At 34.0% G+C, this 17,626-nt stretch overlaps 2 protein-coding genes across 2 annotated transcripts; both read right to left on the reverse strand.

Annotated features, from left to right (window-relative positions):
- Positions 1–2,355: 2,355 nt before the first annotated feature.
- Positions 2,356–6,345, reverse strand: LOC113865304. The gene is made up of 2 exons (XM_027499767.1): positions 6,076–6,345; positions 2,356–2,691 (listed from the first exon to the last, which is right to left on the reverse strand). The coding sequence occupies exons 1-2, from the start codon at positions 6,343–6,345 to the stop codon at positions 2,356–2,358; spliced, it is 606 nt and encodes a 201-aa protein (XP_027355568.1).
- A 7,523-nt stretch (positions 6,346–13,868) lies between these two features.
- LOC113865308 (auxin-induced protein X10A-like) lies at positions 13,869–17,411 on the reverse strand. The gene is made up of 3 exons (XM_027499771.1): positions 17,167–17,411; positions 14,599–14,610; positions 13,869–14,160 (listed from the first exon to the last, which is right to left on the reverse strand). The coding sequence occupies exons 1-3, from the start codon at positions 17,409–17,411 to the stop codon at positions 13,869–13,871; spliced, it is 549 nt and encodes a 182-aa protein (XP_027355572.1).
- Between the last annotated feature and the right edge of the window lie 215 nt (positions 17,412–17,626).

Consider the following 17,626-nt stretch of genomic DNA (forward strand, 5'->3'; position numbering starts at 1 on the left):
TTGAGTGAAGAAAGTTTAGACTATGCTTTGTATTTATAGATGAAAACGTTTGGAATATCAGTGGTGAAATTAGGCATGGTTTATTAGTGTGGGACATATGCATTCAAAATATCACGCGGTGTGTACTCAAACTTATAGGCAAAAAACGTGTTGATGACCTTCGCTGATTATTTATTGCAGATGCTGACCATTAATTCTAAGGGAACGCCAATAGGTGGCTTACAGAATTAATTTAGCAAACTTAGATAGCAAAGTTTATGGTCAGTTTTGACGGACTCGAGAAGGAGGATAGCATTCACTATTCAAGTTTTGTTTTGGTCGGTGAGAGTGCATGTTCAACTTTTCAACGCGTGTCTACAGTTCGTTGACACGATGATATAAATGCTAGTTTCTACCACTCCTCTGTACGGTGGAAATCTAATTGGTTAGATTAGATCCACACATTTCTCCTCAAATATCATCTGATTATTAGCTGTGCAATAACATCTGCTGATGATCTGTTCTAATGTGATCATAATCCAAGTTCACGAATTGGAAGGTAAACGCCATTGATCTATATTCATAATGCCAATCTATTATTTCTTCACAAGATGATATAAATGGTCAAAAGCCTAAATTTGATTGAGAAACAGCGTTCATATATAAATTTTATATAAAAATTACACAACAAAGAGAGATAAAAAAAGAGAGAATATATGATAAAATGGTTGATGTGATGAAAAAGAAATATTTTTTAAAACTTGTTTTATGATCAATAATGTATCTTAATATTAGAATTTCAGTTGGGTATAGTATCAACCACTCTTTTGTACGATGGAAATCTAATTGGTTAAACCCACATTTCCGCTCAAATACCTACAAATTCTATGCCGTGCAAAATATGTACTGGTTGTACTGATCTTATCAGAATGCAAGTCCACCGGTTGGAATTCAACGATCAATTATTTCTTAGCCGACATCAAAATCCAACAAAATTCAAATTATATTTGCACTGCTTTTAGTTTTGGATTTACTGGAGAAATTTGACTGATTTATAGATACATAATTAATTTTAGCAGTGTTTGTTGTTTTGTGTATTGATCACTTAATAAAAGCATCGACATAAAATATTATAAAAAGTAATTGTTTATTATTGAATTTGGATCACTTTATTTGACCATAATACAAATAATGAACTTCTGATGTGTGGAAACAAATATCCATTGAATATGGTCATGGATACTGAAGTTGGTCCTAGCACAAAAATGAATCTAGGTATAGGTCTCTTTCTTTTGCAAGTATATATGGATGTCCTAAAACTTACGTAAGTCTTACTCATTGCCATTGCTGACTCTATAGTCAATATAATATAATATAACAATCTTAGCCTGTCCAAGATGGCTTATACAGTCACTGTTTAGTGGTGACAACATGGGTTGGATGTGCCGGTCAATGTATGTATGTCTTAAATTTCAACCCATAAAACCTGTGTGCTGTGATAGGATGGGGAATGACAAGTTAACGAATAGGACAAAATTTCTTTTCTTTTTTTTTTAACTCAAAGTTTCTAACAGTCTCAATGTACGTAAACTTATTTACAAATCTCTATTCCAATCCATATTTTTACTTCTAATCTAATTTATTATTTTTACAAAATATATTCTAATTTAATTTTTTATTTTTCAGTTAATTCCACTATTTTATTATTTTAAGCATATATTTAATCCATTTCAAAACAAAGAAAAAAAAAAGTCAAACCGGCCGAATCTCATTTTTACTTTCCTTGGCTGGCAAAGGGTTTGGACTAGGCCAACTCACCTCTTACAAGAGAGGATGCTTCCCCTAATGCAACGTTATTGATTTGTGGTACTGTCTCGTGCCTAGTCATGCTGGGTTTCTTGCCCCTATTATATATTATTTCATGAAAAATTAAATTAAAAGATATTTTTCATGTTTTAATTCACTCCACAAGTTTAGTTTGCCACTCAAATCAATGAATTGCCCCTTTACATATACTAACATGAAAAAAGAGACAGCATGCCGCCAAGTGTTTTATAAAGATGAATCGTTGTGGAATTCAACAATTGATATTGGTTAGTTTGATCCTATCCATTGCATTTTCTGACAACAAGGAAGCATTGGCTTCAAGTTCATGAAGAAAGAAATAAAAGAAGGAATATGGAATACAATCATGATTGTAATCCACTTTTTTCTCAGCGGTATTCTTTGCCAATGATACATGTGCAATATAATCTGAAAAATCCAATTGCATGGAAAACCTTTCTGTTGGGTCAAATTTCTCAACCCCAAATTGAAAGGCAAAAACCAAAACACCAAACTTTGTTTTGAGATTAACTTTTGGGTTTTGGCAGCATGTCATAGTCTATGTAAGCCAGAGGTGATGTTAACGAAAATGTCTTCTGTGCATGGAATTGTAAGGCCACCCATTGGATGGCTGAAGCCAAATTCTTCCTCCGCTATACTTAATAGTTCTTGAAATGAAGGCTGATTCAACAATGACACTGGTATCACAAATCTCTTCTTCTCACTCTCGCCTACGTACACAGCAAAGTGCCCTTTAGGCACATCTAATGATGTTGAAGCTGCATGGTTTGCAAATAGATTAGATCGGCGAAGAATGTGTTTAGCACTCAAAACACTAGGCAAACGAATAGCCATCCCAGTAGTATTGGATAGAACTTGGAAGAGGTTCTTGTTTTTCACTATTGAGTTGGGTAAAGAAAGCTTAGGATAATGCTTTGTATTTATAGATGAAAGAGTTTGGAAGAATCAGTGGTGAAATTAGGCATGTTTGTTAGTGTGGGACAAGTGCATTCATAAGACCACGCGGTGTGTACTCAAACTTATTGGCGAAAACGTGCTGATGACCCTCACTTTCACTTTTTTTTTTTTATTGCAATGTTGACCACTTCTTAGAGTTAGAGAACACCTATAGATGGCTTACAAAATTAAGTTAACATGGGTGATATAAATGCAAGCTTCTACCACTCTTTTGTACGTTGAAATCTAATTGGTTATATTAGATCGACAGTTTCCCTTAAGTATCATCTGATTTTATTTGCCATGCAAAACATGTACTGATTTGTACTAATCTGATCATAATGCAAGTCCACTGATTGAACTGTAAACCCCATTGATCTAATCATAACGTGATTCTACTATTTCTTGATTAATTGATATATATGGGCCAGAGTGACCTAAATTGATTAGAGTTCCATTTGGGTATAATGTCAACCACTCTTTTGTACGACAGAAATCTAATTGGTTAGATCCACATTTCCTCTCAAATACCATCTGATTATTTGCCGTGCAGAACATATACGTACTCATTGTACTTATCTAATCAGGATGCACGTTCACTGATTGGATTTCCATGATCAATTATCTCCTTGTCACAATCAACCTAGCTAGATTCAAATTAAATTCTGACAGCTTTTAGTCTTGGATTTATTAGAGACAATTGACTGAGTTTTAGAGCTTCACTTGAAAATGAATCCCACTCTTCCAGTATATATATATTCTGATTAAACTCTAGGATACTACTTGGTCAGATCACGTATGTCCTAAAAATACTAGGCCATGTATTGAGGAACTTGGTGGTAGTACGGTAAACCCATTCACTGTTCTGTCCATTAGTGACGAATATACTTTGAATATGCTCCTAGCTGTTTGAGTTTAATGGAATTCAAGAAAGAAAAGATTATTAACGAGAATGAGCACTAACAACACAAAATTAACGGGAAAAGTGTTTCTAGTTATGTTAGGGAGGGTCTATATATAATTATATATAGATGAAAGAATAATAAATTGCACTAACCACTCTAACTGAGATGATCAGAGAAATGAGACTACAAACCGTACACAATACACATGTAATACCTCATAGTGTTGCTGAGAAGCTGCAGTCAGTTCTGGCACTCAGCTTCTCCAGAGGCTTCAGGTTGGCAGTCAAGAGTGTTTGGCAAAGAAGGATTGATTCTTGCCTGAGTTTAGCCTTATAATTCTTTGTAAGGGGATTTAAGCATCCCTTTTTTACCCAAATTCTTCATTAGTAAAGTATTTTCAAAAGTAATATTAGCTTCGTATTCATCAAGAATTCTTTGCTTGGGGCCACTTTTCCCAACCCCCTAACAAACGAATAAAACTAAAATTTCATCTTTAGATTTAATTTGGCCATAGGTGAGATTAAAGAAAATATCTTCTTTGAAGATCATAGTGAGGCCAATACTTAGCAGTTCTTGAAATGAGACACTGGTTCTACGTACATATCCTCCAGGAGCATACAGTGATGTCGCAGCTATCTGCTTGATTTACCAACAAATAAGATCGGCAAAAAATGTGTTTTGCATTTAAGACACTAGGCAAACAAGTAGCCATCACAATTTCTGTGTATTAATGGCAGAAATAAAAGCATGAGAAAAATGTGATTGGTGATGAGAAGGAAATTGGGCAGGTAATTGTGAGAGACAAAGGATTACACGGTCTATATATACTCCAAGTTACTGGCAGAAAGGTGTTGATTGCTTGAGTTGTGCATTAGTTGTAACTAAAGGATATTGGATGGCCAATTATGTGAAAACAAGAAATAGGTGTGTGTGGCCAATAAGAATGAGAGTGAGAAAAGGGAAACCTCTGTGACAGAAATAAGATATTATGACAATGAAGTGTTAGTGGGTTGGTGGAGTTGATGCATTTGAAGAAATTGTTGAGCGATTGTTGTTATTATTCTTATGAAGGCATGAATGAGTTGGTGTGGAAAACATAGGAAGCGAAGAGCATGAGCATAGTTTCTTAATGGCTGAGAGATTGCTAGTTACACGACATTGATGCAAAAACTGAATTACGTTGGACATGTAAAGAAAAAGGAAATAATGAAGCAGAAAGTGATTGTTAATGTTAATATGCGAGTTCTGTAATTGAGAATTAAGATGCATAATGCTCAGTCATCATTTCTGAGCATACCCTCAATACTCTTTCGTGCATTTGTAATGTTCATGAAGGAAGAGAAAAATAAATGACGTACATATGTCCCACAATGCATCTAACTAGAGAGTACTTGTCTTAACACAGTACAATTAGTCAAGTCATACCACAACTTTTTCTGCTGCCCATTGTTTACAAGTCGATCCATGCAGAATACAAACAATCTTTATCTTTGAATTATTGTTTCTTGCTTCTTGTTTATTTGTTGCCATTATTGTTGCTGTCGCCATAAGCATTATTACTTCTACCATTGCATTTGCTATCATTGCTAATACTATAACCCATTGCCAAAAACCACCTTATTCTGTTAGTTCAGCTGGGGGTGCTCATAAAAGGATTTTATCTAGTATAAATTTATCAAATAAACTAAAAAAATTCAAAAACTAAAAAAAATCAAATTCTTTTATTAAATTGGATTGAATTTATTTTTTATAATATTAATTAAACAAAAAATATGAAGAGTACTCGTATTTGTTGCACATGAGTTCCCTATTTCCCCTTTAATGCACTGCGTTTCAAGCCTTTCAAATTTTCGATTACCAGAAGTTACAGGAAAAAAGTTACAAACTTTGTGGTTGCGAATTGGGGGGGGGGGGGGGTGTGAATCCTCAAGACAGCACAAAACATCTTGCACGTGGCAGCATATCCATGACGTCAGAAGATTGGTTCGTGGGATTATTAAGGTTGGACGTGTCATCTTACGCAAGGGGTTCAAAATAGTCATTAAACAATAAAAAGTTTCTATCAAAGTTAGTTTCAATTCCAGATTTGTACGTAGATAAGTATCAGCAATGAAAAAGGAGAGGGTCTTAAAAATAAAAATAAAATGAACTATAAACAATATGGAAAAACATGTTTTTTATCCATTTTTTTAAGTGACGTTCTTTGCCTATGATACATATGCAATATAATCTAAAAATCCAATTGCATAGTAAACCTTCCTGCATGGGTCAACCTTTTCTCAACCCCATGTTCACAGAGGCAAAAAGCATTGGACCAAAAACAAGAGGCAAAAAGCAAAAAACAAAAAACTGTCTTGGTATTTACTATGGCTGCATGTCATAGCCTATGTAAGCCAGAGGTGATGCTAACGAAAATGTCTTCTGTGCAGGGAATTGTAAGGCCACCCATTGGATGAGTGAAGCCAAATTCTTCCTCCGCTATATCTAGCAGTTCTTGAAATGAAGGTTCATTCAACAATGACACTGGTATTACATATCTCTTCTTTTCACCCTCTCCTACATACACAGCAAAGTGCCCTTTAGGCACATCCAATGATGTTGGAGCTGCATGATTTGCAAACAGATTAGTTCGGCGAAGAAGGTGCTTAGCACTCAAAACTCTAAGCAAACGAATAGCCATCAAAGTAGTATTGGTTGGAACTTGCAAGAGGTTTTTTATTAAGTTTTTCACAATTGAGTTGGGTGGGAAAGGTAAGATATGCTGTGTATTTATAGATGAAAGCGTGGGAGAGAATCACTAGTGGAATTAGACATGGTTTATTAGTGTGGGCCATTTGCATTCAAAAGATCACGCAATGTGTACTCAAACTTGTTGACAAAAACGTGTTGATGACCTTCTCTGCTTATTTATTACAGAGGCTGATAATTTCTTAGAGATCACCTATATGTGGAATTAAACATAGATGATATAAATGCAAGTTTCTACCACTTGTACGGTGGAAATGTAATTGGTTAGATTAGATCCACAATTCCCCTCAAATATCATCTGATTATTAGCTGTGCAATAACATATACTAATTTGTACTAGTCTAATCATAATACAACTCCACTGATTGATAGGTAAACCCCATTGATCTAATCATAATGCGAGACTACTATTTCTTGATAAGATGATCATATAAATGGGCCAGTGAGCAAAATTAATTAGAGTTCCATTTGGGTATAGTGTCAACCACTCTTTTGTACGATGGAAATCTAATTGGTTAGATCCACATTTTCTCTCAAAAACCATCTGGCTATTTGCCGTGCAAAACATGTACTGATTATACTGATCTAATCAGAGTGGAAGTCCACTGATCGAAATTCTATCTCCCTGATGAATTATTTCCTAGTCACATCAAAACCAAACTACATTCAAATTTAATTCAGACAGCTTTTAGGCTTGGATTTATTAGAGACAATTGACTATTTATAGGGCTTCACTTTAAACTTCCTGATCTCATCTCATTGTTTTCTTTTTTCTGACTAAACTATAGAATACTACTCGTCTTGGTCAGCTCACAGATGTCAACAATGTTCTAGATCATAGAGGAATTTGGCAATACCGTAAACCCTTTTGACTGTTTGTCCATTTGTGGCATATGTAATTTGAATGTGCTCCCTAGTTGTCTAAAATTTTGTAGTCGAACTTCAAAAAATGGTTATTAACGAGAAGGACCACTAACAATAAAAGGTTAACTGGAAAAACAAGGGTATAAATTAACTCAACAACTAAAAATGAAAAATACTGAACATTATGCTTTTGGAAAACTTGCATTGCATGGGACGGATTCATGCATACATATTCTTGAGATGTTCCAATTTCCAATTGGCTTTTATATGATCTGTTCAGCTGAAGTTGAGAACAAGCTTCTGAGATTGCACGGGTGTACATTGGGAACATATATCCTGATCATATTGGAACTGATCAATTGGGAGAAGAACGAAAAATATTGTTTTATCGTTTCAAAATATATTTCTTAGTCATCCTTTCTCTCAAACTTCCCTTAATACTCCATCGTGCAGTCGCAATATTCTACAAAAATAGAAAGATAAATTAATCAAATAAGCATGTCCTACCGTGCATCCAATCAGAGAGGCCTTAGTTGTACAACTAGTTCAGTCTTAACAAGTTCTGTTTACTAATCGATATATATTACAAACAATCTTGTACCGTGTGATATTTAATGTACTTCACATGCATACACTAACACACTCGTGCGTTCGTATATATATATATATATATATATATATATATGTACTGCAATTCTCTTTTTTATTTAATTTATATGATTTTAAATTTTTAAATATTTAAGCAGGTTTATTCACTAATTAAACAAAATGGGTTGAACCAAACCTATTTTTTTGGTGGATATATGACGGGGCAAAACGGGATCAGTTGAGCGATTTTGTCATTTCAATGTTCAAATTATATTTATGCATATTCAGACGCACTAAAAAAATGGATTAGGCTAATTTCCTTTTTTTTTTTTTAAATTCGAAATTCTCACCTCAATTTTCCCCCCTAAACTCGTATATATTTACTTCTCGTCTAATTCATTATATATTTTATTATTATTATTTTTCTATCCAAGCGAAAAAATCTTACAGGACAGGATGCTTCCCCAAATGCAACGTCTTACTCTGAATTTGTGCGGTGTGGGCATTGGCTGTGCCCTGTCATGCTCAGATTCTTCACTTCAACAATTAAATTAGAAGGTATTTTTCACGCTTTAACTCGATTCACTACATTAGTTTTCCACTCAATCGTTGAATTGTCCCTTTACAGTTCCTAAACTCGGAAAAAGATGTAGCATCTCGGTGTGTTTTTATAGAGATGGAAAGTTTTGATCCTCTCTATCTCTTTTTCTGACTAAATATCCCTTTGCATGTCTTCTTAGGACAGACCCCGGCTCGGATATTTATGTTCGGGCTTAAAAATTCAAATTAAATGGGCAATTCCAAGATGGGTTCAAATTTGACTATTACTTATTATAATTATTATATTTGGGAAACAGAAACGTGGCTATTTGATTCTTTCTAAGATGCAGTTAATGATAAAATTGGGTAGGCCTGTCCTAGGCGCTACAACCTCAATTAACTGCCCTACTGAAAGTTATGGAGTAAACTCCTAGTTCTTTGGGCTATCACAGTTTAATCCTTTAAATTTTTAAAACTTATGTTAATCTCTAACTTTGTAAAAAGTCGTTTATTTTAGTTATTTTTTACTGTCATTTTGTACAGAAAGGATTAAGTTAATCGCGTTTTGGCAAGTCAGGACTAATCATGTACTTTTAAAATTTCAAGGACCAAAATGTTTTATTGTTATAATTTCAAGGATTAATTTAAGAGTATATATATATATATATATAGTTATTGAAATATCCTGTGGAAGAAATCTGAGTCTAACGGTATGCTTGAGAGTTGAGTTTTGAAAAGGAAAGAAAGAGAGGAAAAAATTATCATTTTTAAAAAATAATTTCTTATTTGATGATTTTTAAAATAAAAGAAATAAAATAATAGATTAGCACAATATTTTGTTTACTTTAATAAACGTTGTATAACTCTCTTAATTTAAATATAAAATATTTACCCTCCCCTTTCTTTCTTTCAAAACTTAACTTCCAAACATACCCTAAAGGATTAAGTTGGATGGTTGCAATAAATAGAATGTCAAATTCCTTGATCAATACTATTGCCCCAGTGGTGTTTGTTTTTAGCCTGTTGGTGATTAACCCTTCTTGCATATTATGTAAGATTGGTTGGAATAATATATTCCCAGAGTAATCTTAGCTTTTTTATCCAATACAATGCTCCTTGAGGCTATCGTAGGTACTTCCAATTCCAAATAAGGATGTAGGTACCAGACAATTATTAGCAGTGAAACATGACAGCATACAACCAATGAATTATAATTTTTGTTTGCTGATATTTTTGATCAATTGATAACTATAATATTTTTTGGAGCAAAAGAATGGGGAAAAAAGGGAAGACTTACAAGCAGAAATTTATCACCATTCAGTAACCTTTTGCTTGGGGCCACTTTTCTTAAGCTCATGTTAAAAGGATAAAATTAAGGTTCAGCTTCAGATTTAATTTTGCTCCCTCATCATAGTCTATGTAAGCTATAGATGAGATTAATAAAAATATCTTCTCTGCAGGGAATTGTGAGGCCATCCATTGGATGATCGCAGCCAAATTCTATCTTGGTTATATCTGGCAGTTCTTGAAATGAGGGCTAATTAAGAAAGGACACTGATACTACATATCTCTCTGTTTTTGTTTTTATTAACCTATCCTGCATATGCTGCAAAATATCCTTTAGAGACATCAAGTGATGTTTGTAGTACTTAACACAATAGTCAAACAAATAGCCATCACAATAGTCTTGACTAGCACTGTGTATTTATGGTTAGAAATATAAGCATGGGCAAAATGTCATTGATGTGAAAGAAATTGGGCAGGTAATTGCGAGAGATATTAGTATTCAGAGGATCACACGGTCTTCACTCCATCAAGTTATAAGCAAGGAAGCTTTTAATTACTTGAATCGTGCATTAGCTGTAACTAAAGGGTATTGGCTAACCATTTATTTGAGAACTAGATATAGGTGTGACCAATAAGATAATTTGTGAGATGTATATGACAAAGCCTATGGTTGATTTTAGAGGCTTGGGGGAAAGGATAAGATTAGTGGCTTATCATGCATGCTAGTTGTTTTTAAATGGTTAGATTTGAATTGGTCATTCAAATAAGTGTACAGGAATGTTCCATTTGGCTCGACCATTGCGTACTTTCTACACTATTGTGCATAAAATTCCACTTGGATAGCAATTTGAAATACATGATTTGTTGCTATCTAACATTATTTGTTGCCAGACCTAAAAGTTTAGAAATGGAATAGTTCTCATAATTGGATAAGTATTTGTAAACTTGAACTCAATTATTTGCAGGGTTTACCATCTGTTTTGATAAGTTAATTCTGTGTCCATATTATATATGGCTCTAGTGGAAGGCTATTTTTGTGGAAATATGTCTGTACATAATGTGAAGTTACCATTCCTATTGCCTAGTCACACTCTTTGCTAGTAGCAAACGTTTTCTGTCATTTAAAATTTTAAATACAAGAGATTATGATGATTCTAGAAACATGGGTTGGCTGCTAGGATATTGAAATCAAGGGTTGAATGGTTACGTATTCTAAGATGAATTTTCTAAATCAACAGCAAGTGCTTTCTCTCAACTACTCTGACGACAAGTGCATGTGAAGTGCACAGGGAGTCCTTGTGATTTTAGTCTTCATGACAATCCAACTCTTTCATGTAAAATTAATTGTTGAGTCGTAAGCTGGGATCAATTATTAGTATATTTGTTGATTCATTTTGACTTTAATTATTTCAGAAAAGTATAGGGCGACAAATTTGAAGGTAAGATTTAGACCCTGGAAACAAAATTGTTGCCCCCTGAAATTTTTATATTAATATCTTCATGTTGATAGTTGAACATTCATCATGGTCCGAGTTTAACTTTCTCATTCCCATATATTATCGGATGAAAAATTCAGGTATCACATACCTATAGGAGGAAGAAAAAGAAAAGAAAAAGGACATTTATCATAGCCATTGATTAAATATAATCATTTCAATAAGTTGCAGGACAGTTAAATTCTTGTTTTGTCTTTTGAGTGATCTCAAAATATATCTGAAAGCTTTACTAACATACATCTACATAACTATTTATAGGATCTGTCCTATTGCATAACACATTCAAACATATCCTTTAGGTGTTCTAACTTCCAATTGGATTTTATAGGATTTGTCCTGTTTTATGCGAAGTTCTGAACAAGTTGATGAGATTACGTGGCTGTGCATGGGGAAAAGTGTTGTGGAGGAACTGCAGTCAGTTTTGGCACTTTAGTGGCTATCTGTTAGCAGTCTGATCATTTTGCCAAAGGGAGATTAATTCTAACCTGAGTTTAGCCTCAATAATCCTTTGAAAGTGTATTTGAAATACCACTACTACTTCAAATCTTCATTGGAACACTATTTTCAAAAGAGAGATATTGGCTTTATATTCATCTATTTCCTATTGAAAATAAATAAATAAAGAAAACAAGTTGACGTAACATGTGAGTGTACAACCAATTAATTCTAATTGTTGTTCACTTATGTTTTTGATCAATTGATAATTACAATATTTTTTTGGTGCAAAAGAATAAAAAGAAAGACAAGACTTGTGAGAGGAACTTAATCACTTTTTAGTAACCATTGGCACGGGCCAACTTTTCTCAACCCCATGTTAAAAGGAAAAAAAAAAAATCCAAAAATTTTATTCGGTTTTAGTTTAGCCCAGTTATAACAGTCTATGCAAGGCAGAGGTGAGATTAATGAAAATGTCTTCTCTGCAGAGAATTGTAAGGCTATGACTGGAGCCAAATTCTTCCTTGGCTATACTTAGTAGTTCTTGAAATGATGGCTGATTAAAAAATGACATTGGAATTACTTTTTTTTTTGTCTAACTTTTCTACATACACAGCAAAGCATTCTTTAGGAACATCCAGTAATTTTTAAGCTGCTTGATTCTCGAACAACTTAGATCAGTGAATATTTAGCACTTAAGACACTAGGCAAACAAATAGCCATCACAACAATATTGATTTACAATTTAGCACTTCGAAGATTTTTTGGTTCTCAATTAAGTTGGGTCAAAAAAGCGTATGATATGCAGGTTAGAAATAGAAGCATGAGAACAAAGTCTTTGATGTCAAGAAAATTGGGCAGGTAATTGTGAGAGACATAAGCATTTAAAGGATCACACGGTCTGCACTCCAAGTTATAGGCAGAAAGCTATTTTTTACTATGATCCTGCATTAGTTGTATAGTATATTCGCCGATTAAATATGTGAGAACTAGCAATAAATGGAAGAAATGAGAATTTATAAAATGCATACGGGATAGCCTCTGGTCGATTTCAGAGACATGGGGGCAAAGAATAAGATTCATGAATCATTATGTATAGTTACTATTTCTTAAATATTAAGATTAGGATACGTCATTCGATCAAGTGTCTGCTCTAGCGTACTTAGCAGTTTCATTTGAATAGTGTATCGAAATATATGCTTTATGTTATCTTATAATACTTAGTGGTAAACCTGATGCTGTTAGTCGATTGGTTTACCTTCTGTTTTGACTAGTTAATTCCGTGTCCATATTATATAGCTTTAGTGAAAGGCTATTTGTTCAGAAATACAAGTCTATAGACAACGTGAAGTGCAATTCCTCTTGTCTAGTCACACTCTTCGCTAGTAGTAAATGTTTTGTCATTTAAAAACAATGAGATTATCATGATTCCAGAAATGCTGGCTGGCTACTAGGACCTGGAAATTAAGGGTCTCCATTGGGTGCATATTCTAGGACAACTCTATTCAAAATCAATGGCATGAGCTTTCTCGCAACTACTTCAACGACTGGTCCATGTGAAGTGGATGGGGAGTCCTCGTGAATGTGTTCATCACAGCCCAACTCTTTCAAACGTCACAAGTAAAATTAATTTAGACATTATTGTAATGTGGGATCAATTATTAGTATTGCTTAATCATTTTGACTTCAATTTGTCCAGGTAAAGATGGAGGTTGTAGTTATTTATGTAAGATTAAACCCAGGTAACAAGTATTGTCACGCACTGAATTTTCATATTAATCTGTTTTACGTTGATAGTTGAACATTCATTGTTTTTGGGCCCGAGTTTCTGCTATGTATTAAGGCATTATATGCCTATACCTAAAACCGGAGGACATTCATCATGGTCGTAAACTTTCTGTACGTTGTAGGACAGCAAATTCTTGATTCGTCTTTGGCTGGTCACAGAATATGTCAAGAGTTACTACTCATCCCCATAAATACGAGATGCAGAGTGTCTCTCAGTACAGGGTTTGTGCTTGTGCATGTTTTTGAGTTCATTCAAATAGACAAAAACAACAGATAATTCTGACTACGTAGTTTCATTAGGTTCTCATACAGAGGACGTTTTTCCACTTCAGACGAAACCTGATAAAAAGAAGAAGAAAGAAACACCTACTGTGCCTGTACAAAGTTGTCTCAACTAGTCTATGTTAGGATCTTGACCAAAAGAAAAGTCTATGTCGGGATCTTTTGCAGTGATGAATTATAGCCGGTTCAAGCAAGAAGCTATATCCAAGAACACATCCTCCTTGCAGGGAATTGTGAGACCACCCATAGGATGATTGTAACCGAATTCCTCTTCAACTTGGTTAAGCAATTCTTGAAATAAAGGCTCGTTCAAGAATGATACTGGAATCAAGAACCTCTTCGTTTTCTCACCAACATACACTGCAAGATACCCTTTTGGAAATTCCACTGCCTTGCAAGAAGATACTTGGCATGCACTAAATGATGATCGTCTAATACCTGGTAAGCGAAAACCCATTGTCTTGTTTCTTCACACAATGAACGATAGAATGACCTGAAAGTAGTAGAATAAAGCAATGAACTTGAATTCTGATGCTTTTGTACAAGAATGATTTGTGATCTGTGTAAACCCAAGGACGGATATATATATGTAAACCATTATCTATCAAGTTGGACTGAATAGGTTTTTATGCGTAGTGAGAGACCGGGTTTTTGTTTTGGTCAACGGAGGCCGTGTCATTAGAGATCACGTGGTCTTGTCTTCAAGGTTTTCATCTAAGGATGTCATGAGATGAGAATACATGCCCCACTTTTCAAAACGTAGGCCTATCAAATAGACCTGTAATGACCTGGTTCACATGTTTTAAACATGCCTAAAACATAGCAAATGTTTTGTTCATATTTTTATAAAGTAAGTGGTAGCTGCTGCTTACTAGTACTTGAAATAAAACCTATAAATAGTGAACTCTGTTTGGAAGCTATAACATCATATTGTTTGGAAGCAACCTCTTTAAGTGGCATAATGCTAATTGGCACTTAGATTATATGATTCCACGTGAGCCAATCCATTTAATTCAAATAGTAAATCTACTAATGTAGAATGGTCTTATAAATTTGGCACAGCCTTTTTAGAATAATAAAACAACAGGTATTTCCATGCTAGTGTGAGATCAAGCATTTCACAAACCCATCCCAGGTGCATCCGCAAGTCTTAAACAGCTTTTAAGTGTATAAGCAAAGGAAAAGAGTGTGGTAAACATTCACTAATATTAGACAAATGGTCATTGATATTTGACATAAGAAAAATTGCTCTTAACTGTCCTAAGGTAACTTGAGAGGACATGGCACACCAGATGTTATGGAGACACTTAATCTGCACTTGATTGCCCAATTTACGTTTAATCTTTAATATAACGGGTCAACTTGAGAGGTAAATTTGGATATTCATTATGTATGATTACTTTGAACTTAATTCTGCATTAATTTGATTTTTGAGACACGTATATAAAAAATATAGACGGGCTTACGTAAAATCAAATAATTATTGTTTCTGATCCCAGCGGCAAGAGAAACAAATCAGTTAGAGTTATTATACATATGCATTACGGAAACAAGTGAAGCATGTTGAAATTTCAGACCATAAACAATTTATTATTGCTTCCCTCTTATTAATAAACATGTTAAAGCATTTTTAATGCAATTTTCTTATTATAAAACTCTGAAAATATTTTTAATGCAATATAGGGAGTTTGAATATTTAGAACATAAGTATTTTAATTTATTTAATATAAAATATTTAAAAAATGAAATTTAAATACAATACTTCTTACATAAGGATTTTTTACATTAGATTATATTTATTTTTTTACCATTTTATTGTTGTTGTTATAATAGTTACTCCTCAGTGATTCATTTCTATCATAGATATTTATTTAAGTGGTCAATTCAGGCGATTACGACATGGCATGGGTATCCCAAACTGCAAGATAGCTCTTTGGCACATTCCCATGGTGTCCATGAGATGAAAGATCACATGGTGTGGTCTCCGATGCCTTTATCAAGGATCAAAAGTTCCATAAGAGTGAAAACTCCACCTTCTGAATGAAAGGCTAGTAGAGTACCCACTCGAAATAAAATGAGATATACTCAAGGTAAGCTTAATGCTTGTTCAATGGCTACACATTTCTGTAGCCATCCATTAGACATGTCACGTGTTTTCTTCCTATTGATAACACAGCTCAATACATGGCTAGCAAAAACTGTCTGGTTGATGAATTATATGGTAGTTGATGACTATAGATCCTAAATTTTAGGTGCCAAAAGTGAACCTTTATCAAGGTCTTGAACACTAGTCATTGTGACCTGAAGATTTTATGCATGTAAAATCAGAAAGGAATAGCATATGTTTGGACCCACAAGTCGTAAACATAGTCTATTCTTGTAATTGAATTATTAATTTCATCAGTTCTATACATTAAGATTTGAACAATTCCAATCTTTTCATGACAGTCTAGCAACAACTGGAATCATAAGATTTTCCATTATCAAGCAAACTTATTCTCAAGACTGTAACTTGTACTGATAATGGTTGTTTAATGGTTTTCTCTGCTTGTAAGAATAATTAGCTAGTAGAACTATAATTCGCGAACCTCTATGAAACTAGTTTGAATTTGGAGTGTTTTCTTTTATAATATTTAAGCAATAAATTTGAGGGAAACTTATGAAGTTGTATTTAGTATTTCATGAAGTTTCTAATTTTTTTCCCTCAATAGGTGAGCCAATATATTTCCCTAAATAAGCTAAACTACAGTTTTGAGGTGCATACCAGTTATGATCGGTGGTTGCATATTCTAGGATGACTTTGTTCAAAATCAATAATAGCATATGCTTTCTCATAACCACTTTGACGGCAAGTCCATGTGCAGGGTATGGGGAGTACCTGTGTCATCACAACCCAACTCTTTCAAATGTCACATGTAAAATTAATTGCTGATTTGGACATTATTGTAAGCTGGGAACAATTATTAGTATATTCCTTTATTCATTTTGACTTCAATTTGTTCAAGTGAAGATATGGGTGATAAATTTTTATGTAAGTTTTAGCCCCTTATAATAAGTACTATGCCACGCACTGAATTTTCTTATTAAACAATCATATAAATTTTCATATTGGTCACCAACTTATATATGTTTCAGGACAATAAATTCTTGTTTTTTGTGGGTGGTCTCAAAATATATTGGAAAGGATCACTATGCATCCACACAACTATGCCGTACACCATGGCTCCTAAAGTACTGCGGGGCTTGCGCTTGTGCATGTATTAGAATTCATTTTAATATAATAAAAGAACATATAAATATGAACAATATATTTTCATGAGATTCTCATTCGGATGACCTTTATCCATTTCAGAGGAAACAACAGAATGAAAAAAAGAAAAGCCTGCTGTACAAAGTTGTCTCAACTAGTCTATGTTGGGATCTTTTGCAATATAAATTATAGCCGGTTCAAGCGAGAAGCTATATCTAAGAACACATCCTCCTTGCAGGGAATTGTGAGACCACCCATGGGATGATTGTAACCAAATTCCTCTTCAGCTTGGTTAAGCAATTCCTGAAATAAAGGCTCGTTCAAGAATGATACTGGAATCAAGAACCTCTTCATTTTCTCACCAACATACACTGCAAGATACCCTTTTGGGACTTCTACTGCCTTGCAAGAAGATACTTGGCATGCACTAAATGATGATCGTCTAATACCTGGTAAGCGAAAACCCATTGTATTTTGTTTCTTCACACAATGAACGACAAAATGACCTGACAGTAGTAGAAGAAAGCAATGAACTTGAATTCTGTGGCTTCGGTACAAGAATGATTTGTGTTGCTTGTAAACCTAATGATGGATGTATATATAGATGGTGGAAACCATTATCTATCAAATTGGAGAGTGAATGGGTTATTCGACAGGGCTTAGGGAGAGACAGTGTTCATTAG

This window comes from Abrus precatorius, unplaced genomic scaffold (assembly GCF_003935025.1).
Source record: "Abrus precatorius isolate BTA unplaced genomic scaffold, Abrus_2018 Scaffold4, whole genome shotgun sequence".
NCBI classification, from domain to species: Eukaryota; Viridiplantae; Streptophyta; class Magnoliopsida; order Fabales; family Fabaceae; genus Abrus; species Abrus precatorius.

Bases quoted from the DNA above. Each gene is read 5' to 3' on its own strand.
- LOC113865308 (XM_027499771.1), bottom strand. From the start codon at position 17,411: ATGGGTTTTCGCTTACCAGGTATTAGACGATCATCATTTAGTGCATGC.
- LOC113865304 (XM_027499767.1), bottom strand. From the start codon at position 6,345: ATGGCTATTCGTTTGCTTAGAGTTTTGAGTGCTAAGCACCTTCTTCGC. The intron at 2,692-6,075 runs GTTAGCATCACC...GTGAAAAACAAG, and splicing joins CCTGCACAGAAGACATTTTC to AACCTCTTCCAAGTTCTATC.